The sequence below is a fragment of the Heterodontus francisci genome, chromosome 25 (assembly GCF_036365525.1).
Source record: "Heterodontus francisci isolate sHetFra1 chromosome 25, sHetFra1.hap1, whole genome shotgun sequence".
Classification (NCBI taxonomy): domain Eukaryota; kingdom Metazoa; phylum Chordata; class Chondrichthyes; order Heterodontiformes; family Heterodontidae; genus Heterodontus; species Heterodontus francisci.
This window is the reverse complement of record NC_090395.1, coordinates 40,288,505-40,311,902: the sequence shown is the minus strand read 5'-3', so window position 1 is coordinate 40,311,902 and position 23,398 is coordinate 40,288,505. Positions and strand designations below refer to the sequence as shown.

The 23,398-nt window shown below is 42.4% G+C and overlaps 1 protein-coding gene across 10 annotated transcripts in view; it reads left to right on the top strand.

The window, feature by feature from the left end:
- The window catches only part of LOC137383840 (synaptotagmin-B), a 691,314-nt gene extending 684,204 nt beyond the window's left edge, over positions 1–7,110 (top strand). For all 10 annotated transcript variants that reach the window (XM_068057126.1, XM_068057125.1, XM_068057129.1 and 7 more), the window contains one exon: positions 1,148–7,110. In XM_068057126.1, the coding sequence (XP_067913227.1) occupies positions 1,148–1,354 (207 nt within the window). In that variant the 3' untranslated portion in view covers positions 1,355–7,110. The remainder of the gene's footprint in view (positions 1–1,147) is intronic.
- Positions 7,111–23,398: the final 16,288 nt, after the last annotated feature.

Here is a 23,398-nt window from a genome sequence, read left to right as displayed (position 1 = left end):
GCCTGTTTCAGTGCTGTATCTCTAAATAAATAAATATGTTTTCTCCTCTTGTTGGTTCCCTCACCACCTGCTACATACCCAGGCTAGCAGATATATCCTTTAGGACTCGGCCTGCTCAATCAGTAGTGATGCTACCGAGCCACTCTTGGTGATGGACATTGAAGTCCTCCACCCAGAGTACATTCTCTTCCCTCGCCACCCTCAGTGCTTCCTCCAAGTTCTGTTCAACATGGAGGAGTACTGACTCATCAGCTGAGGGAGGGTGGTAGGTGGTAATGAGCAGAGATTTCCTTGTCCATGTTTGATCTGATGCCATGAGACTTCATGGGGTCCAGAGTCGATGTTGAGGTTTCCCAGGGCAACTCCCTCCCTACTGTATACCACTGTGCTACACCTCTGGTGGGTCTGTCCTGCCAGCGGGACAGGACATACCCGGGGATGGTGATGGCAGTGTCTGTCAGGTATGATGGCTTGACTAGTCTGTGGGACAGCTCTCCCAACTTTGGCACAAGCCCCCAGATGTTAGTAAGGAGGACTTTGCAGGGTCGACAGGGCTGGGTTTGCCGTTGTCGTTTCTGGTACCTAGGTCGATGCTGGGTGGTCCATCCAGTTTCATTCCTTTTTATTGACTTTGTAATGGTTAGATACAACTGAGTGGCTTGCGAGGCCATTTCAGAGGGCATGTAAGAGTCAACCACATTGCTGTGGGTCTGGAGTCACATGTAGGCCAGACCAGGTAAGGACAGCAGATTTCCTTCCCTAAAGGACATTAGTGAACCAGATGGTTTTTTACAACAATCGACAATGGTTTTATGGCCATCATTAAACTAGCTTTTTAATTCCAGATTTATTAATTGAATTCAAATTCCACCTTCTGCTGTGGTGGGATTTGAACCCATGTCCCCAGAACAATACCCTGGGTGTCTGGGTTATTAGTCCAGTGACAATACCACTATGCCACCACCTCCTGTCTAAATGCACCAAATCTGCTAGGAGCAGGTCCAATTGATATTACAGGATTAGACTTTCCACCTGTTGCATTACTGAGCCTGGTGCCTAGAATTAAATTCTGAAGTGATGATTGTTTTTAAAATAGCCAAGTATTAGTGGCTCACAATAATTGTGCTTTTTTTAATTTAACCTGCAGAAAGTCCAGGTTTGCGTCACAGTCTTGGATTACGACAAGATCGGCAAGAACGATGCAATCGGCAAGATATTTGTCGGCAGCAACGCCACCGGCACAGAGCTTCGACACTGGTCAGACATGCTGGCGAATCCCAGGCGGCCTATTGCACAGTGGCACTCTCTAAAACCAGAGGAAGAGGTCGACCTAGCTCTTGGCCTCAAAAAGTGAAAGCTTTCCCACCGTTCTACAAACTTCTCATTGATCAGATGCTATCAATACCTCAGTTATGCGCCATTCTTCATTAACCCTTTGAGGGTTACTGTAGCATCTTTGCACCATGACAAATATATATGCAAGTTTGATGTGTTTTGTATTTTTTTTCATTTTTACAATTACTGTTACAAAAAAAGTTACAAAATTTGTGTTTTGTACTTTAGAACCTCGACACTCAACCCTTATAATTTTACACAATCTTGTAAGTTAATCACTGATCTGTTTTGAAAGGTGCAAGAAAATCCAGTACTCAAAGGGTTAAGACATGATTAATTTTGGTACACATTAACCACCATAGTTCTGAACTAATAAATAAGCCATCTGAGCCTCCAAGTTGTATTCCAAATTTCCCTAAATGCTCACTTCTACTTTCTGCAGTTTTAGCTCTATTATGAAACTCGTGTCGATAATGCATGATGATAATTTACTGTAAATAGCAGCATGTTCAATGCAAACTCTTGTGTAGGTGTAAGTTGTCTTTGGTTTACAATCACATGCATCTGCTGTATTTTTTATGATGATGCTTCTATTTTACATGATGTGAATGGATGAGAACAAGCTAAAGTGAAAAGCCATTCACCTGATTCAAACCTGAAGACTGGTAGAGCATTGACATCACATCATGCTACTAAAGTGAAACCTTTGGTGGCCTATCAAATGGTTAAAGCTGCTATTCTATTACTGTTCACTGAGGGATGCTGCAGATGCCTTTTTAAAAGTCATGTCTGGCAGAAAGGCTTTTGTTTTGGTTTAAAAATAAGATATTGTGTTTAGGTAGAAGTTGCAAACGATATAAACCCTTGCATACCAAGTTCTCATAAAATGTTGTAACAGTCCCGTAGGGCCCTAAAATGCACTTTCAGAAATATCTGTCTGGATGCATAAATTCTGAACCAAGATAACAAACCATAATGTTATGGGTACCTAGTAATCTTTTAGAAACTGGAAAGCTCATATCCGTCATAGGCTTCCACCTTGTGTTAATGGCAGTCCAAATAAGCTTAGCTTTCATGGTGGAGATATTTCTCAAACTGCTAATCCCTTACAGGTACCTATAACACAGTCCACATCTGTTCAATTCAAATAGAACTTTACTCATCCTGATCAGGAGTGCATTGACCATGACTTTACAGCAATTATATGCAGTTGAATAATATTTGTTCTAAAGCAAAACAGAACTTGCCTACCTGGAAACGCTTGTTTTATTTCCGTGGAATCCAGACAGCTATTCTAAAAAATGCTTTCTTTACATTAGGGGCCTCAAACACCCCCCAAAAAAAGATTTTATACTTATGGATTCAAGTCAGATTCAGATGAGTTTGGTGGGGCAACATGGAATTTGGGAGGAGAATATTCTACACAATACGTGTATCAGAGGTGGTAGACTGATAATATAAGGTTAAGGGAAATAATGTGCATAAGTTACACAGTGAAATCTCAACTATTCTTCGCACTGAGGTTGAGATGGACAGAATAGAGTAACAGGATGCAAGCAAGGCATACGCCCACTGCCCACACCTTTCATCTCCCTGATATGTGATGTTGCACTTTGCCAGTCTGCTGCTGCTGATCACTGTGTGTGTGTGTGTGCGCGCACTGTTAGGACAAGAAAAATTGCTGAATGTTAACATTAACTCTAGAAGAATAAAATGCACTGATGTCTTTAAGATTACAAAAATGACTGAAGAAGTTATCGTGCATTGCAATTTTGATAGTCAAAATTGATGGTCTGTTTGTACAGTAACAAATCTTACTAATGAAACTGCCTAGGACTGAATTTTTTGATGGATTATTATATTACCTATCGCTTTAAAAAATTGCAATCATTAAAGTTTTACTGTACAGAGACACATTAATATTAATGTGCTTAAGCTTTTTTTCATTATTAGTCATGTTGGCTGACTGCTTGATATTAAGCTGATGTTGAGTGAGGTGCAGTTTATCCTGTTTTTACAAAATGAGAAAAGTAAATGTATATGACACCCTCACTGTGATACTCTGTTATGGAAGGAGCAATCTTTGTTACAGCATAAGTGGTGTTGCTGTCCTCTAGCAATGAGTACGATTCATAATCCCTCTCCCACATGCTCCTCCCCCATTATGCAACTCCAATGTGCACTTGGATTCTCATTTAAATTTCTGCACACGGTGGGGTTCGGATGGGACAAAGAAACAAATTCATGAAATATTTCTGCCAAAAGTTTTGCCAAACAGATGAGTAAATGATAGCATGAGCGTGAATATTTGAGTCGCTTGTAAGGAAGCTTAAATAACTCATTTACTGGTACGAAAGCTTTGTTGTCCAAACTTTCTCCTACAGTGGAAGATACTGGCAAATTCCCAGGCACCCTGAATCATGTAATCACATTGCTCTAGGCAAATAGACAGGACTGGCCGAGTATCTATGTATGCACTGAAGCCACTAGTAAGGAGAGAAAATGTATATCTTTGCACACATTTCTAAAGAAGCCAATGGGGCAATTCACTGTCTTTGAAAACTGGTGCGGATCACTCTGCATATCTGTAAAGTCTTGAGTACAGCAATTATGATGTGATGGGAATTAACTTCAATTTCATTCCTCCTGAAGGCTTTTGCACACAACAGCATTGAGTACCACTGGGACAGTTTCATATCAATTCCTGCAAACTTATATTTCAAAAAGTGCATAGAAAATACTTCCATAGAAAATAGGTCATTATGAAGGAAGGGTTTCATGAAATTGAGTGAATTTGGTTGAGTTTTCTTTCTTGTCACAAGATATTTATAAAAATTAAAATAATGGATTAGTAACTGCCATAGAGACATGGAATTGTCCTAGATGTATAATAGTCAACCATGTTGAAGAATGGAATTTAATGCTGTTGGTTTGTAGGAGTTTTCTTTGTTGTGTGCAATTTATTGCCTTGAAGGTGTTAGAGCCAAAACTCATGGTTGACAGTTTATTGTGCCTAAGTGGCATTTTCTAAAGCTGCCGAGTTATGAAGTAATGACCACATTGTGGTTTGGATTGATTTCAGAATTGAACAGTGGAGAACTGAAGGCATAAAAATGGCTCCTAGAACCAACTAATCACATTAGATTTGGGGAGTCATCTAGTACCAAACTGAGATGCTTGATTGGCTATTCTTAGGAGATTGTTAATAAATAGGTTCATCTGCTGGTTGTTGTTAAGAGCTAATTTGTAATATATATATGATCATGAATTAATGAATGCTGGAAGAAATTACTTGTTGTGGATTTTGTAGCTTTTAAAGCATCCGGTCAATAGCTAGCATGGCTTCCTAGTCCTGTCACAGTCATATTAGCACTACTGTTGGCCTGGACGCTTTTTTTTTTTAAGTGTCAATTAAACTATTCAAATTTTTCAAAAGAAAATTAGTTTTAATAATTGTAGCAAGAGTCATTGTTACAAACACAAAAGAACATTGGCTATCAGTTTTGAATTGTGTTCTTTTTATTTGGCATACAAGAATGTAGATTATTTTTGTAACTTAGTTTAACATGGAGCCCATAGGCAACAACAGTAAGAGATCTGAAAGCCCAATGCTATGAGGTTATTTTATTCTTCTGGCTGGGCTCAGCATCTATATTAATACCCTGATTAGACAGAAGTAGAGTGTGTAAGTGGATACTGTATGCAGCACCAAAGATACATTTGCACCATTATCGTCGTGTGAAGTGGTTCTGTAAACCCGATGAGTAGCAGCCTTCTGAAAGAACACAATGAACTGCCTTGGTACCCAGGGGAATGGAATATAAATTACTGACTCCCTGCATTCGAACCTGGGAGACTGTTATAATTTCAGCTATTTCCAACAGATTTTAAAAACAAAATCAATACTGATGTATTCACTGACTGGCGAAAACTTAACGCAAACAAGTGGCTATAAGACCAATGCCACTAACATGTACCTGTCCAGCTGTCACTCTTGCCAGCAAAAATGGATCTCTGTTCGGTATAAAAACTGCACATCCTCATTGGGATGTAACTGTAATCTTTAGATGAACTAATGGTGAGCACTTACCTCATGTTGTTGAGTAAAATCTATTGCACTTTCCTGCAGATTTATGGATACAGAATTTTTTATTTACTTCAAATGGCCCAAAGCACGCTTTTTGCCATTGTTGAACAATTATCTACTGTTACAGATGAGATTGAAGGCAGCAGAGTAACATGTAATCAACTAAGACGTATGGAGAAAATAATGCTAAACTGAGACCAATATATATTTCAATTAAAATTGACTAAATTAGCAATATATAATTTAGATACTCATATAACTGACTACTATATCAGTAAAACACATACAGTTTTAATAAGGCAAACTTGTTATGTAACTGACACTAAATGCTTAAAAGCACAGAGTTCCTTAAACGTTTACTACATTTGCGATGCCAGGCCCTTTGTCACTTCCAATTAGCAAATGTGATCCAAAATTCAGTTGAAATGTCTTTCCCTTACCAATTATTTTACATATACTTCTCACAAAGTCTGTTGCAGGAAAATAGACTTAGAGCTTTTTCTGAGATAACTATGCTTAAAAATATTTTTTCTGGATGTGAAGCACTTCCATAGTGAAGCACTCTCTAATATCACATGCACCTCTTTGTCTATATAAATTTAATTTGATATTCCCCATAACATTTACTACACTCCAGTGACAATTCCTTCCCTTGATAAAGAATCACTTCTTTATAATTCTGTTGTGTCTGAAAACAATTTAATTTTCAGACAACATTCTTGATTCCAACTCCTAACAATCCAAATAATGATTGTCTCTTTAAAGTGTTCAACTTGGCTTTCCTCCTGCTGTTTCCCTTATTTGGGTCATTCATGCAGATGTGTCTGAAAATCGCTTGGTCTCCTGGGGAACCACCAAGGACTCTTAGACCTTCTGTAAAAAAAAACAGACTTCAGTGTTATTTTCCACATGTAAATAAGCTTTGGCAACTTGAAGAACCAAATGTATCAAATTAGATCTTTGGATGCCATCCACTAAATGAATTGAAGCCTTCTGAAAACTGAATTGGAAAATGTGTTGCATTGGACTGTACTGTGAGGTAGAGTGCTCAAAGAAGTGACAGCAAGAACAGCTTGTATCTAACCTGCAATAACTTACTCCAGGTGAGCGTCTATGGAATCAACTGATCCGCACTCCATTCTTGTAAGTCTCCAGCTCACACAATCACACTAATACACTAAAAAAAAGAAAAAAAAAACTAAGAGGCCTGTGTAAGCCAGTGAGAGTTGTTAAAATTAGAAAGATTTCATAAATATTTTAACTGTGAAGAGGGAAATTGGTTTTGCTCAGTGTCAGACAAATTGCCTGCCAGAAAATCAGCGTTGATGCACTGTCAGTCAAGGCAATAAAAAATAAATTCAAGTTACACTTTGAGTTCTGCCAGTCTGAACAGCTATTTCTTAATATTTTGAAAACAGTAGTCAGTTGCTAGATGCAGCAATCCAAAACCACTTGTCCTACGTGTATAAATACGTGTATGTATGTTAAGTTGCCTGTCTGTGCAATATACAATATGTGAGTCATTGTGTCATAAATAAGCGTACTTTTTTTTTAAACCACCTGCTTGTTCTGTCTGGAAAATGCAGCTGTACCATCCTTCATTTTGATGAAATTTTGTACATTTTGTTTCTACTTTGTGTGAAAAAGTTTGTTGTGTAGTTTGAAATTACATAAGGGAATGTAAAGCAGAGTCCATTAAAAATGTCTCATATCTCACTGTTTAAGCCTTCCCTGTTTGCTGACCTAAAAGCTAAGAAAGATGGAAAGCCATTAATAGATAGTGTGAACCACAGTTTAGCATTAGGTCCCCCTGCCCCACACCCTGCTCTCCGATTGCCACCCTTCCTGTCCTGGAGATGCTGACTGGGTGCTGTAGGTAAAGTTCAATGGTCATTTTCTAGTACCTCACACAACAGGCTATTTTTCACCAGGGATCCGAGATGGTTAATGTTGCAGGCAATTTAATTTTGGTGAAGTGGAGAGGGCATCACAGCTGAGCCATTTCTACCTTCAAAGATGCACATACGCACTCACTTACATATGCACTTACATACATACATGCTTTTCCAGTAAACATCACTGGATGGTGACCGGGAGTAGAATTCTGTCTGACTTGTCCACACCCTAGACCAGTTGGAAAATCATTTCCAATAATATAAAAGCAAAATACTGCAGATGATGGAAATCTGAAATAAAAACAGAAAATGCTGGATATACACAGGTCAGTCAGCATCTGTGATCAGCCTTCACCATTTCTGCAAGTTCCAGCATGATGCCACCAGTAAACACATCTTCCCTTCCCCTCCCCTTTCAGTATTCCGAAGGGACCAGTCCGTCAGCGACACCCTGGTCCACTTTTCAATCACCCCCAACACCTCCTCCTCTTCCCTTGGAATCTTCCAGTGCAAGCGCAAGTGAAGCAAAACCTACTCTTTTACCTCTTCCCTTCCCACTATCCAGGGCCCCAAATATTCCTTCCAGGTAAAACAGTGATTCACTTATACTCCTTTCAATTTAGCATATTGTATTTGCTGTTCACAATGACATCTCCTCTACACTGGGGAGACAGACCAAATGCAATTTGGATTGGATGATCACTTGCAGAACACCTCCATTCAGTCTTCAAGTGTGACTCTGAGCTTCTGGTCGCCTGTAATTTTAATTTTCCACCTTGCTCCCACTCTAACCTTTCTCTCCTCAGCCTCCTATATTGTTCCACTGAAGCCTAAGGGAAGCTCGAGGAACAGCACCTCATCTTAATTAGGTACTTTACAACCTTCCAGACTCAACAGTGAGTTTAGCTCAGATTTTGCACTTGCTTAAAAGCTGTCACATCTCTAACTTTTACCAGTCCTCATGCAAGGTCATTGACCTGAATCATGACTTTTGCTTCTCTCCCCACAGATGCTGCCTGACCTGTTGAGAATTTTCAACATTTTCGGTTTTATTTTCTTCCATTAAGATAGGCTAATAACCGAGATCAGGGAGCTCAACACAGTCAAGAGACTGAAAATAAAGTTATCCTAATCTAAGTGGCCAGAATTCTACGTTGTGGCGGAAGCCCCACCCACTGGCTTAAAAGTTGGGGGCGAGCCCGCCTCCACCAGGCCTGGAAGCCACGCAGTAATTTTGTGTGGCCCAGGTCCTTAATTTGCCTTGGTCGGGACTTCCGCCCCTCTGAGGCAGGAAGTCCTTCCTCCCAGAGCTGCTGGCCAATCAGAGGGCTGGCAGCTCATTAGTCCTCCATGGGTCACAGGGTGCCGCTAAGGAGGACTCCCCCCCCCCCTCCCCCCCCTCCCCCCCCCCCATCTCCACCCCAGGCCCGCAAGGAGGCTGCCAAGTTTTACCGGGTGACTCCTCAGCTGACAAAGTGCCCGGCTGTCGTGGCGGCGGGTAGAGGCCCTTAAAAGGCCATTAATTGGCCACTTAAGGGCCTCAATTGCCCTTGGGTGGGCAGGCCTTTTGCCACCTGCTCCGCTGTTGGTAAACACCTCCCACTCAATTTTACGCCCCTCTTCCCTGTCTCTAGCCCACTCCTGCGGGGTATGGGGGTGGGGGAGTAAAAGTGATTCAGTTCCACATTGGCAGTGTACTGACCATATGAAGCCATCATTATGGAGTTTTTTTAAGCCATACACATTAGAACAGCAAATGACTATCGGACTTCTCAGGTTAACAAATTTTACAAACATTGCATTCAGTTAAAAAGTGTTAACACATGCAATTCACCAAATGGCCCAAATTCATGTGTCAGCCATGGGACTGAACTTTAGCTCTTGATCTGCGAACACCTTCAGAAATTTGGTTTCCTACAAAACATTTCTGGAAAAAAGGTTTCAAACAAGTAGGCTGACCAAACTCGATACAGCTGCTATTTTCAAAGATAACAGCTATATTTTTACATTTTCAGTGAATACGTGGGGTAACGGTTTCAGTGTTATCATGTTAATGCTGCTATTTTTTTCAATCTTGCAGTTACAATTTTCTAAAGACATTTTCATGAGTTTTCTTTTGCTCCATCAGCAAGTTTTTGGATGAAAGCTGTGATCAACGTGCAGCAGATCATCAGATTCCTCAGGTCACCTTTTGACAGGGTATTTTATTCAAATGCTACAAAAGACATTTAATTCATGGAGCGAATCTATTATGAAATTAATCAAATTCTAGAGGACTTTGAGAATAATGGCTCTGAGGAATGACTGCATAAATTAATTAATATCCCAAGCTATTCAAAAGACAAAATAAACAAGAAGCTGAAAGGTCACATTATATCTAAATTACTGTATATTGCTGTGTTATCTACAATACAACACTGATTGGCAATCTCCATTGATGAAACAAAACAAAAACAAAACAAGCCTGTGGTGCACAGCTGAAGCCTACATGGCTCTCACATTGCCGCAGCCCATCAAGGATATCAGATTATAATTGATTTCAAACCACTGAACAAGTATCCCAATGCACTATCCTTTCTGAAAGGAAGCTAGCAGAGCTCTTTATGGCTTAAGGAGCAAGGTACGAGGGAAAAACACAAGCTAAAAAGGTGATAGAAGGTTACACAGTAAGGACATGACAGCAACAGACACAAAAAATCCTCCAAATGGGCAGGTTTCGTTAAGTGGAAACAACACAGCAATGTTGCAAACGTCATTCTGTGCTAAAATATGACTGACATGCAGACAAATTCTTACACTACTACATCAACAAAAGCTGTACATCCACAGAATTTGTCTATCACAAGATACAATACAAATCCCAAAAATACTGATTCCAAAGCAGTGAGAACATCACAATCATCAGAATAAGCCCTGGTCTTCCACCATAAACTTACCCAAAGCATTCCGAGAACAATTAAATCAAAGCACTGTAAGAGCCCATTTTCTCTCAATTGTGGCTAATTAAATAGTGTTATCGATAACTGGTTAGAACTCTCAGGCCTGATGGTTGAAATATACCCATTGAGTGTATAGATAGTAATATTTTACTCATTGTGGAGCTGAATAAAATGCACACCTCATGTTAATAAACTATAAGTCAATACCACACTTGAAGTTCACTATATACATTTATATTTCGGCCTCCCTGATGGCTCAATCTGATTAAGCCAGAAAGTATTCGAGCTATACAACAACTTGCATTTATATAGTTCCTTTAGCATGGAAAAAGTCCCAAGGTGCTTCACCTTACTATGAATATAAAAATGGACATTGAGCCAAAGAGATTAGGAGAGGTGACCAAAAGCTTGGTCAAAGAAATAGATTTTCATGGTATCGTACAGCACCTTCAGCCCTTGGTGCCTGTGTCAGCTCTTTGAAAGTGTTATTCAATTAGTCTCACTTGCCTTCAAGGGGAGGAAGGTTCAAAGGAGGAGAGGTGGTTGGAGAAGTGGAAGGGTTTAGGGAACGAATTCCAGAGAGTGGGACCTAGGCAGTTGTAAGGACAGCCACCAATGGTGGGCAGCAGGATTCGGTGTGGAATAGGAGAAGGACAGCAGAGATTGGGATGAATTGAAGTTTATGAATGGTGGAGAATTGGAGGCCAGCCAAGAGAGCATTGATGCAGTCAAGCCTGGAGGGAGCAAAGGCATGGATAAGGGTTTCATTGGCAGATGGGCGGAGATGGGTTTCAAGGCTGGCAACATTATAGAGGTATAACAAAACAGTTCCGCATACCAGCATGGAGTCAGTGGAGAAGAAGGAGGAAGAAAATGGCAGAAATACAAGGAAATAAACATCCTCTACATACTTAACAATTTAGATATAAATATGTAAAGTTAACCTTGTTTCGTTTTAACCATCATGCACATTTTAAAGAAAACTCATGATGTAAAATTATTTCTTCCACTGCAGGACTATTTTCACCGTAACAATGCAAATCCAGCCCCTCACTATCTTCTCTCACTTTTTCTTTACATTTGATTAATTTGACTTCCATTGCATTTCTGTTACACTTGCTGCCTTCACTCCCACCCTCTGTTCTTGTTCTTCCCTGTTGCTTTAGACCAGTCTGAGTTTGCAGCTCTGCTCCTACAACACGTTATCTAACCACTAATCCAAACCATGCACATCTTAACTTCCCCTTCACATCACATTAAAAGTCAGATTTTGAACTTAAGTTAAGATGCATGCTGTAAATCTATGAAATAATATGAGAAGGCAAGCAATTAAGAAGGCTAATGGTCTGTTAGCCTTTATCGCAAGAGGATTGTGGTTGTTGGAGGTCAATCATCTCAGCTCCAGGACATCACTGCAGGAGTTCCTCAGGATAGTGCCCTAGGCCCAACCATCTTCAGCTGCTTCATCAATGACCTTCCTTCAATCATAAGGTCAGAAGTGGGGATGTTCGCTGATGATTGCACAATGTTCAGTACCATTCGCAACCCATCAGATACTGAAGCAGTCTGTGTAGAGATGCAGCAGGACCTGGACAATATCCAGGCTTGGGCTGATAAGTGGCAAGTAACATTCACACCACACAAGTGCCAGGCAATGGCCATCTCCAACAAGAAAGAATCTAACCATCTCGCCTTGACATTCAATGGCATTACCATCACTAAATCCCCCACTATCAACATCCTGGGGTTACCATTGACCAGAAACTGAACTGGAGTAGCCATATAAATACCGTGGCTACGAGAGCAGGTCAGAGGCGAGGAATCCTGCGGCGAGTGATTCTGAAAGACAGAAGAAGCAAAGGTTAAAAAGTGTGCAGCACAGGAATTAGGCAGTGTTAAAGGATATTTATTTAAATGCAAGGAGTATAGTAAATGAAGCTGATGAGCTGAGGGCACAGATAGACACATGTCAACATAATATCATTGCTATAACGGAAACCTGGCTTAAGGAGGGGCAAGAATGGCAATTCTACATCCCAGGATATAGAGTTTTCAGGTGGGATATAGAGGGCGATAAAAAAAAGGAGGGGGCGTAGCATTATTAGTAAAGGAATCAATAACAGCTTTGAGGAAGGATGATATGCTAAATGAATCATCAAATGAGGCCAAATGGGTGAAGCTCAGAAATAAAGAAAAGGGCCATCCACATTACTAGGAGTGTACTATAGACCCCCAAATAGTGAGAGGGAGGTAGAAAAACAAATATATAGGCAAATTTCTGAGTGTAAAACTCTAGGGCAATAATAGTTGGGGATTTCAATTACCCCAATATCAATTGGGATACAAACAGTGTGAAGGGCACAGAGGGGACAAAATTCTTGAACTATGTTCAAGAGAACTTTTTTAGCTAGCGAACAAGCCCAATGAGAGGGGTCACAATTATAGATTTAGACTTCAGTAATGAAGCTGGGCAAGTGGAGGAAGTAACAGTGGGTGACCATTTTGGAGATAGTGACCATAATGCAGTTAGTTTTAGTGTAATAATGGATAAAACAGGAGTAAAAGTTCTAAATTGGGGTAAGGCAAATTTTAAGAAACTGAGTGGTGACCTGGCGAAAGTGGACTGGATATAGCTACTTGAAGGAAAATCAGTGGCAAACCAGTGGGAGGCATTCAAAAGCGAGACACTTACAGGCACAGTGTAGGCATGTCCCCACAAAGATAAAGGGTGGCAAGTTAAAGCAAAAAAAGAAAGCTTATGACGATCACAAAAATCTTAATACTTTAGAAAGCCACCAGGAGTATAGAAAGTGCACGGGTGAAGTAAAAAAGGAAATTAGAAAAGCAAAGAAAGGACATGAAAAATTATTGGCAGGTAAAATCAAGGAAAACCCAAAGATGTTTTATCAGTACATTAAGTGCAAGAGGATAACGAAGAGAAGGGTAGGGCCTATCAGAGATGTACAAGGGAACTTAGGCATGGATGCAGATGTGGGCAGGGTTCTTAATGGGTTTTTTGTCTCTGCCTTCACAAAGGAGAGTATTGATGTAGACATTGTAGTTAAAGAGGAAGAGTGTGAAATATTGGATATGATAAGCATAATGAAAGAGCAAGTACTAGAGGGTCTGACATCCTTGAAAGTGCATAAATCGTCAGGGCCGGATGGATTGCATCCCAGGTTGTTAAAGGAAGCCAGGGAGGAAATAGCGGATGTGCTGAGGATCATCTTCAAATCCTCACTAGATACAGGCAAGGTGACAGAGGATTGGAGGTCTGTGAACATTGTACCATTGTTTAAAAAGGGAGCGAGGGATAGGCCAAATAATTATAGGCCTGTCAGTCTGACCTCCTGACCTCGGTGGTCGGTAAATTGTTAGAATCTATTCTGAGGGACAGGATAAACTGCCACTGCACAGATTAATCAGGGATAGGCAGCATGGATTTGTTAAGGGAAGGTCATGGCAGACTGGTCAGTAAAATGAAAGCCCATGGGATACAGGGGAATGTGGCAGGTTGGATCCAGAATTGGCTCAGGGACAGGAAACAAAGGGTAATAGTCGACAGATTTTTTTGTGAATGGAAAACTGTTTCCAGTGGCATTCCACAGGGCTCAGTGTTGGGTCCCTTGCTGTTTGTGTTATATATTAATGATTTGGACTTAAATGTGGGAGGCATGATTGGGAAATTTGCTGATGACACAAAAATTGGCCGTGTAGTTGATAGTGAAGAGGATAGCTGTAGACTCCAGAAAGATATCAATGGTTTGGTTGAGTGGGTGGAAAAGTGGCAAATGGAATTCAATCCAGAAAAGTGTGAGGTAATGCATTTGGGGAGGGCAAATAAAGCAAGGGAATACACAATAAATAGGAGTATATTGAGCGGGGTAGAAGAAGTGAGAGACCTTGGAGTGCATGTCCACAGGTCCCTGAAGGTGGCAGGACAGATAGATAGAGTGGTGAAGAAGGCATATGGAATGCTTTCTTTTATTGACCGAGGTATAGAATTCAAAAGCAGGGATGTAAGGCTGGAACTAAAGGCCTGCTCTGGTCGCGAAAAAGAACCCGACCCGAACCACAGCGGACCCGAGCCCGACCCGGCCTGAGTCCCTCCAATTTTGGCCTGAGCCCGACCCGACCATCCCTTTACTTACCTTCCCGAACCTGCAGGAAGCTGCAGCGCATGCGCGATGACGTCATAGCGACGTCACTCGCTCATTGCGCAGACTCAGTTTCGTCTCGGACTCCCAGCTCAGGTAAGTTCTATGGAGTAACTCACCTCCTGACTCCCCAAAGCCTGCCCACCATCTACAAGGCACAAGTCAGGAGTGTGATGGAATACCCTCCACTTGCCTGGATGAGTGCAGATCCAACAACACTCAAAAAGCTCGACACCATCGAGGACAAAGCAGCCCACTTGATTGGCACCTCATACACAAACATTCACTACCTCCACCACCGACGCACAGTGACAGCAGTGTGTACCATCTACGAGATGCACTGCAGAAACGCACCAAGGCTCCTTTGACAGCACCTTCCAAACCCACGACCTCTACCAACTAGAAGGACAAGGGCAGCAAATGGTAGGGAACACCACCACCTGCAAGTTCCTCTCTAAGCCACACACCATCCTGACTTGGAACTATATTGCCGTTCCTTCACGGTCGCTGGGTCAAAATCCTGGAACTCCCTTCTTAACAGCACTGTGGGTGTCCCTACCCCAAAAGGACTGCAGCAGTTCAAGAAGGCAGCTCACCACCACCTTCTCAAGGACAATTAGGGATGGGCAACAGATGCTGGCCTGGCCAGCGACAACTACAATGAATTTTTAAAAAAATGAATACAGGAGTAGTGAAGTCTTGCTTCAATTGTATAGAAGCTTCATTAGACTGCACCTAGAGTACTGTGTGTAGTTTTGGTCCCCTTACCTTTGAAAGGATAGAGGGAGTAGAGGGAGTGCAACAAAGGTTCACCAGACTTGTTCCTGGGATGGCGGGGCTGTCCTATGAAGAGAGATTGGGGAAACTGGGCCTGTATTCTCTGGAGTTTCAAAGAATGAGACGTGATCTCATTGAAACCTACAAAATACTTAAAGGGATAGACAGAGAAGATGCAGCTAAGATGTTTCCTCTGGCTGGGGAGTCTAGAACCAGGGGACACAATTTCAAAATAAGCGGGAAGCCACTTAGGACAGAGATAAGTTTCTTTACTCAGAGGGTTGTGATTCTTTGGAATTCGGGAAGGTAGGGTGGGGGCAAAGCTCACAGTCAGTTAGTAATTTTATTTGGTTTTGGTGAGGCTAACAACAGAGTAGCAATTGTGGTGAATGGGAAATTATGCCATACCTATTTCTTGCCACAAATTGCTGGGGTTTTCTGCATTCATAATGGTGGGTGCTGTAAACTCGCCATTATATTTTCAACAGTTTCTGGGTCGTGAAGACTTATGGGCCACTCTATATATCGATCTAGGAGAAGGGCTTTGGGGTGGAATTTAACTCACAGCAAGGGCCCATAGTGACATTAATTCCATTTGCCTCAATTAAATGTTGCCAATCCACTTCCTGCCCATTCCGGGTGGAAAGCAGGATGTGAAGTGGCTGTGGGAAGTTGAAGATAAGATGGCATTTGGTCACCTGCCGGTTTCTATGTGAGCAGGGTTTCGAAAGGGTCTTGCAGGAGGAAAAATGGTGGAGTCCAAGGCAGTGAGGCCACGATTTTTCTTGTCTGGAGCAATATCCACTGCTTCTTCTGTCCCCAGAAAAGACATTATTTTAACTTAGCTGGAGGGCCTTTTCATCCTTCCCATCAGATGCTGACTTGCTTGTGGGTAACCCACAACTGCTTCCTTGCTCAGGTTGCGGCTAAAACACCATCTGGCTCTTATTAACATAATAGGTCCCCTATTTGCATATATTTGCTAGTTTCGTTCATCTGCAGAGTCCTGCAGGCTAAGATTGGAAACTGTGGGATAGGGTCATATCCAAGCAGCTTATTTAACCTGTTCATTTTTTTTTTAAACTGCTCACGTGCCCTGATCCTGCCAGAAGAGGAGATTTAAAAACTAGCCCTTTGCTTCTCATAGTAAATATTTTAAAGAGACTAGTATGTGTTGTCTATGATTAGCTATGATTATTCTAACAAGTAAACTTTATTATTCTACTCACTGCTGGAAGACTTTCCAATGAGAAATCAATCAATCATTCTTTTAGATATAAACTCTGTCTTTGCTGTTTTTTGCTTTTAATTGTCACCTTTCTGAAACTATTCATGATCTCCCAATTGAACTGTTGTAATCTGTTGCCATTCAGTCCTTGGGCTGGATTTTACCAAGCCCTCGACATCGGGCTCCGTGGCCAGGGGTGGGGGGGCACCGAAAGATGGGGCCAGCAGTGGTCCATCAAGGAGGCCGATGCTGGGAGGGCCTGGCTCGATCCTCCCGGCAGCGGCGAGGCTCCGCGACGCCCTCAACCACCCTCCCCTCCCCACCCCCATCTGAAGGGGGATAGGACCTGGATCTCTATGTTTAAATTAATAACATGCATGAATTTAAATGAACTTACCTTCAATTTTCCAGGCCCGCCACGATCTTTGGTGTGGCAGCCGGCATTCCCGCGCCTTCAGTTCCCTGGCCGGGTGAAGCCAGTGTGACGCTGGTGGGGAGGGCAGCAGTTAAGATTTTCAGTGCTGCGGGGTGGTCAAATAAACATAATGGGTGTAAGGGATGGTGGGAAGGTGTGAACTTTAAACTTTCTACACTCTGGGGGAAGGTCAAATTTAAACGGTAATGCCTTGGGGGGGGAGCGGGGGGGGAAGGGCAAATAGTTAATGTAATTGTTATTGGGGGGTGGGAAAGGGGAGTTAGGAGTTTATTTAATAAATGTTGGGGGGTATATCTTTAAAAATTCAAATTGACCGGCAGGGCTGTCTGCCCTTTAAAAATGGTGCCCGGGCATGCACACATGCACCTGACGCCATTGCTGGGGACAGACAGCCCGCCCCCTCCATGAGATTGGGGGGTGCGGGCCTCATTGGCTATTTAAATGAGCCTCCACTATCTCTCCTTAGACATGCGAGCTGCCATTGTATGAGCTCGCCGCCGAGATCGGCAGTGGGCTCTTACAGTTCAGCCCCTTGCTCCTTCAATTCCCCAGTCTCACTTGGACAATTCATATCATATTGTCTTACATATAAAAAAGTAATTGATATTACTGGTATATGAGTTAATTGACACATACAGTTCTCCCATTTATATCTGTAAAATTAAAAATTACCAATTACTAACTGAACAGCTCAGTGGGTAGCATGATTCCCAGTCCACCAGACCAGGAAGGGCCCAAATTCAATTCTTAAATGTGCTCAATTAGCTAACCTTAGCCAGCCTAAGACTGAAGAATTACTCATTAAATAAATTAGAATAAGAAAAATCAGTCAAGATATCCAGTGCTGATCACTAATAGATGCTGCAGGAAGGCCCATTGTATGTGAATATCAGCTGAAAAGTCAAGGGAAACCCCGCCTCTACATTTTTTCTGACCCCCGGAGGGATCCTCCAGTCTTTTGTGGTCAAGGATTAAGGAGGCAGGATCCCCGTCCCTTTAAAGACTTAATAGGGACGGGGATCCCGACCCCAAGAGCTGATGGCTAAACAAAAGGCCAGCCGCTCAGCAGTCTCGGCAGCACCACCAGGAACGGTGGTCACTGCCGGTAATGCATAGGTGTCAGACCTCAGCCCAGCGCTGGAAAGCTGGACATCAGGTAAGTGAGAGGGGTGGGCGTTCGGTCTGGGTGGCGGGTGCATTTGTTCCTGGTGGGGGATCCTCTGTAGGCCACAAATTGTCCACAAATTAGGGACCACCCCCATTCCTGCAAGGAGGGTGCCTCATTTTCCAAGGTGTCCTCCCTGCACAGCGGAGGCCCCCCGCCGCTGGTAAGATCCCAGTGGTGGCAGGAAGAAGCCATTATTTGTCCTCTGGGCAGGAAGACCATCGTCGGCCTATTCCGCCCCCGGGAGAATCGCTACCGGGATTGCCAGCGTCTAATTCGGTGGCGAGCAACTCTGCCCCAATTCTCTGACCCCTGCCGCCACAAAATGAGCACAAAATTCAGCCACACCTTTGCAATCTCCCTGAACTCTACAGTTTTGCCTGTACCATTGGCTTTTTCAATGCTGGTTTAATGCATTTTCCTACCCACCACCACCTGACACCCCCATTAGTGGCAATAGCTGCAGATGTCTTGCCTCCACCCTCTGAAATTACCTTCCTTGGCACCTTCATCTTGAACTCTTTTTCCACCTTCAATGTCTTTCTTAAAAGTTAGATAGTCAATAGCATCTTTAATCACCTCCTTAGGATCCCCTCCTACTCCTGCTCAGGTCTGACATCCAACTATGAAGCATCTTGGTTCAGTTCACTACATTAAATGTGCTATATAAATGCAAGAAGATGTTGGTTCTGCGTTGAAGACTGCAGAATATAATTAGTCAATTTAATAGGGGATTGGAATATATATACCATAAGGACTGTCTTTAGGGAACCCACCAAGTACTTTCAGAAGCTTTGTTCCATCAGGTTCCCCAATATGCAGTGTGAATGGACATCACACCTATCAAATGGAAACATATTAATTTTGTCATATGGGACACTACTTGAACTTTTTTTTTTACTGGACATTGAACATAACTTGTTTAAAAAAAAAAACGAACTGAACAGCTGAAAACATGGTTGCACATTTGCATTCTGAGAGACAGTTGAATAGACAATGGAAGTGCTCACTGATTCAATTAACAAGATTGTTCTGGGCAACAGTGATGATCCACATCTTGCCTGTGTAAGAATCAGTACTCCACCCCCCACTTTTGAAGTCCAGCAACACAACCCCGCACCGCACCCTCCCCAAGAACCTACTGGCCAACCTGGGGACTTTTTGAATTGTGTCACACAGAAAGGTAACAGACTGAATTTGAAGACAAAAGAGAAGGAAGGTATCTCCCTGTCTCTCTCTCTCTCTCTCCAGCAAAGTCTCAGGGACTCACAGTAGCAACTTCAGTCTCAAGACAGAGCACTTCTTCAGCCTTCCAGTACCAGAGAAGCAAGTTAGAAATTGTGCACTGGGCCCCAGCGAGCACTCGAAGACTTCAACTTTTATCAAGGACATTTCCACCCCCAGTAACTGAATTCCCTTTATTACGGATTCTACTTTAACCTTCCTACCCACCCTCCTCATTCTTTCCGCCCCACTGTATCTATTTGTGTGTGTGTTTCTCTCATATGCATGCTAGAGTGGTTCCATCGCATATTTTAGTAATTTTAACCAAGTTAGAGTGATCAGGCTAATAAACTTACATCTTTCTTGTTTAAACCTAAGAAAACCTGTCTGATTGGTTCATTTTGCAATTACAATTAGAGTGCAGTGAGCAAAGGGCCCACTGAGATGTTAAGCCATAAACACTGCTTTAAAAATTAAACCTTGTTATGGTCAAGCCAGGAAAGGGGAAAAAGCGGAGCCTGAGACCCTTTCCTCACCCGGTCGTAACAGCAATCTGGTAAGATCCTTTCTATTTTGCCATCACATTGTCAACAATTAGATGTTAATAAAATTCCTGGACACCTCAGCCTGTTAAAGGTGGTGTAAAACCTCTGAGTTTTAGTGGAATCACCTGTAGCCTTGTATTACGCCGGCTTTCTTTGAACACTTCTGTTCGTGGATCAATAGGTAAATCTATTTCCATCCTCATGTTGAACAGCCAAACAGGCAGATGCCCAGGAGGTGCTATCTGATCTTCAATAAAGCGATAGCACTTGATAAATAGGACATTGCACTTGCTCACTACTAGAAAGCTTTCTAATTTAGAAAAATGGCTTTTATGAACTTACTTTCCAAGGGTATTATATTGCTATTGCTTGGAGCTCGATGTAATTTTAAAAAATGACGTAGACTTTCGATGTGCATTGCATGCAGAAAACCTCCCAGATACAATTTTTCTGCTGAATCCCACTTTTCTTGATAAATGTGTTGTTTCGTCAAGGGCTACCAATTGGAGATTTTTTTTTTACACTGCCGAGAAGACACCAAGCAACATCAACAATTTCTTCTTCCATGCTTTTTATATTCAATGTTGGCATTCCCATCCTGACAAGCAGAGAAACTAAGCACCAAACATTTCTTTTATTCTTTATGCACAAACCAAAATGAGGCTTTAAAGGCAGTTGAAAAGCAATTGGCAGAGCGACTAGACTTTTTTTTGGAGATAAGTAAGCGTATCCCACCGGTAAATGAATTCGATATTTAAGATGGTGTACGCTATGCTTTGAGCTACGCGCAGAATCTCTCCTCTCTAGAGATACATTTTTGAGCACTGATTTATCGGATTAGATCACACTTAATTTATAAAGATCCAAAGAACATTCTACACTAGGTTAGCTCATTCCATCTTCGGGCTTAGGAATGTGGCCATCTATAATAATAATACTCAGTTTGTGTCTGTCTGGACTGTTTTGATTGGTCAGTTTAAGGGGCATGTCTGTTGGTGGGTTTATTTAGTGGGTGGTGCCTGGAGCACGCGAAGGCATATGGGCGTAGAGAGGACTCGAGCGCATGATGCACATGTGGCTGCCAGTGGTTGGCGGCATCAGTGGCGGTGGCAGGGTTGGGGGTTGGGGTTGGTGGAGAACAAAAGATGCAGAAGGTAAGAGGAGTCCAACAACAAAGTTACCTTGGCTGGACAGATTGTTTCCGTGAGGGATGGGATGGGATTGATGTGAGGGATGAGGGTGGCACGAGCATGATGGGGATGGCATAAGAGAGATGCAAGGAATGGGATGGGATGACGTGAGAGGGATGGCATGGAAAGGATGGAATGGTATGGGATGGGGATGGTATGGGAGGGAGGGGATAAGATGATGGAATTAGTGTGGCGAAATGTCAGGGACAATTAGTTGTTACAACTTATTCGAAAGCTATTCTTTGTGCTAAAAATGAAGATTCAGTAGATTTGAACAAAACAGTTTTGGAAAAGCTGTCAGGTGAATTAAAAGATTATATCAGTGTTGATTCTATAAACAAAGATGAAAACAGTCCGTACCCTTCTGAGTTTCTACACAATCTAACTCCAATGAACATGCCTCCGCACAAATGTAGACTCAAAGAAGGAGCAGTTATAGCATTGCTATGAAACTTAAATCCTAAACAAGTATTTTGTCATGGAAAAAGATTGGTAGTTAGGAAGCTGTTTTCTTTGATGATAGATGCCGAAATTATAACCGGCAGTTTTCAAGGACATAGTGTTTATTCCTCAAATAGTATTGAGCTCACCAGAGGTAACCAGATGCCTTTTCCTAGGAACAGTTTTAAACTTGCCTCAATCTAGTTTGACAGTTTTCCCAATTTTGCAATCCTCTCACAAAGGGTCCTGCTGGACTGATTGCAATTTACAAACATCAACATCATAGGATGATCTTAAGAGTCTAAATGCCATTCTACACCTTTCAAGAATTTGTTGTCAGAATAGAACTCAGATTTGAATATCTGTCCAAAGACTCTTTATGCTTCCAATGGGATCACAAGCACAGGAATCCCGCTTTCCTGCAGCAAATGTTGGAATTTTATATATTCCATACAGGAATGGCCTTTAGTAACTGTACCAGTTTAGAAATAAAGGAATTGTTGTTGCCTGGTTACTGTACGTACCTGGATGGCTGGCACAGCAACCATAAGAATAAGTTCCATAAACCTATTAGTCTGGCCAGCTGAGAGAGTGTAGTACAGAATTCCCAAGAAAAGATTAAAGCTTAACAGTTCTTCTGCAAAATTAGAATAAGAATTTCTGATGGGTTGAGTAAACAATATTCACAATATGAATGGAAGATTTAATGAATTATCTGTGAATAATTGAGATATTTTACTCTACCTCAATGTGTTGCTTCAATTTATTTTGCAGGCATTATTTATAAAGTCATTGCCCATTCATTTGTTGAAATGAGATTAACCTTCAAACTGCTGCTGGTTTATGGAGAACTTCAATCTCCTTGCGCAGATTGCATGGACTGAAAAACATTTTTTAAAATGTGATGCTGAAGCAAACTCTTATTATCATAGTAAATCTATTCAAAGGTCAGGTAGCTTTAGTATTGGAGTAGTAACCCTGGGCTGGATTTTACAGACCCCCGACGTCTGGTTTTGTGGTGGGGGGGTGGGGCTAGAAAATACCTCCCGGAGAGGACTGCCACGCACCCCAACAGCAGGAGGACCTGGCCCACTATGGCCGGGGGCAGCGAGGCCTCGTGGTGGATCCCCCGCCACTCGGCGACAGGACCATTTGCATATTTAAATAAATTAAAATGAATGCTTTAACCATACTTACGCCATTGCCTTCCGTCGCGCTGCGATCTTCCTGCCAATGGCCGGCACTCCTGCATCTTTGGATCCTTGTCCGGGGAAATGAGGTGGAACGCTTGTGGGGAGGGGGGAGGGGGGAGCAGGTACGTTTCTCAATGCGGTTGGTGGGGGAGGATGGGGTCAAAGTAACATCATTCACATAAGGGATGGTGGGAAGGGTTTGAAGTGAAAGTTTATGCACTTGGGGGTGGGGGGGGGCAACGTCAGGTGGACAAGGTGAGTGTTTTTGCCGGGGGGAGGGCAAGTTATTGATTTTATGGTTATGGGGGGGTGGTTTCATGCACCGCATCTTTAAAGATTTAAATTTTATGGTAGGGCTCAAAGCCCTTTATAAATGGCATCAGCGCCTGCGCACAGGTAGCTGACGCCATTGCCAGGGATGGCCAGTCGCCACCTCCATGTGATCGGGGCGGAGGGGGTGGAACTCCCCAGCTATTTAAATGGGCCGCCGCGCTTCAGATCGTGGTGGCTCCATGACGTACGGCCATTGTTTTTGCCTGCCGCCGATTATAAAATTCAGCCCCCTATGTAACTAAAACAGACTGGCAACTGATCTACTTTGGCTCCAGGTACCTCCCAAAGCTCCAATTTAAAATTCTCATCCTCATGTTTAAATCCTTCCAGCACTGCCCTCCACCCCAAATCCACTCCCCGCAAAATCTGTTCCTCCAGCTCCATCTTATGCATGCCCACCATTGCTGCCACGCCTTTAGTCGGCTGTGTCTCATGCCTTGGAGTTCTTTCTCT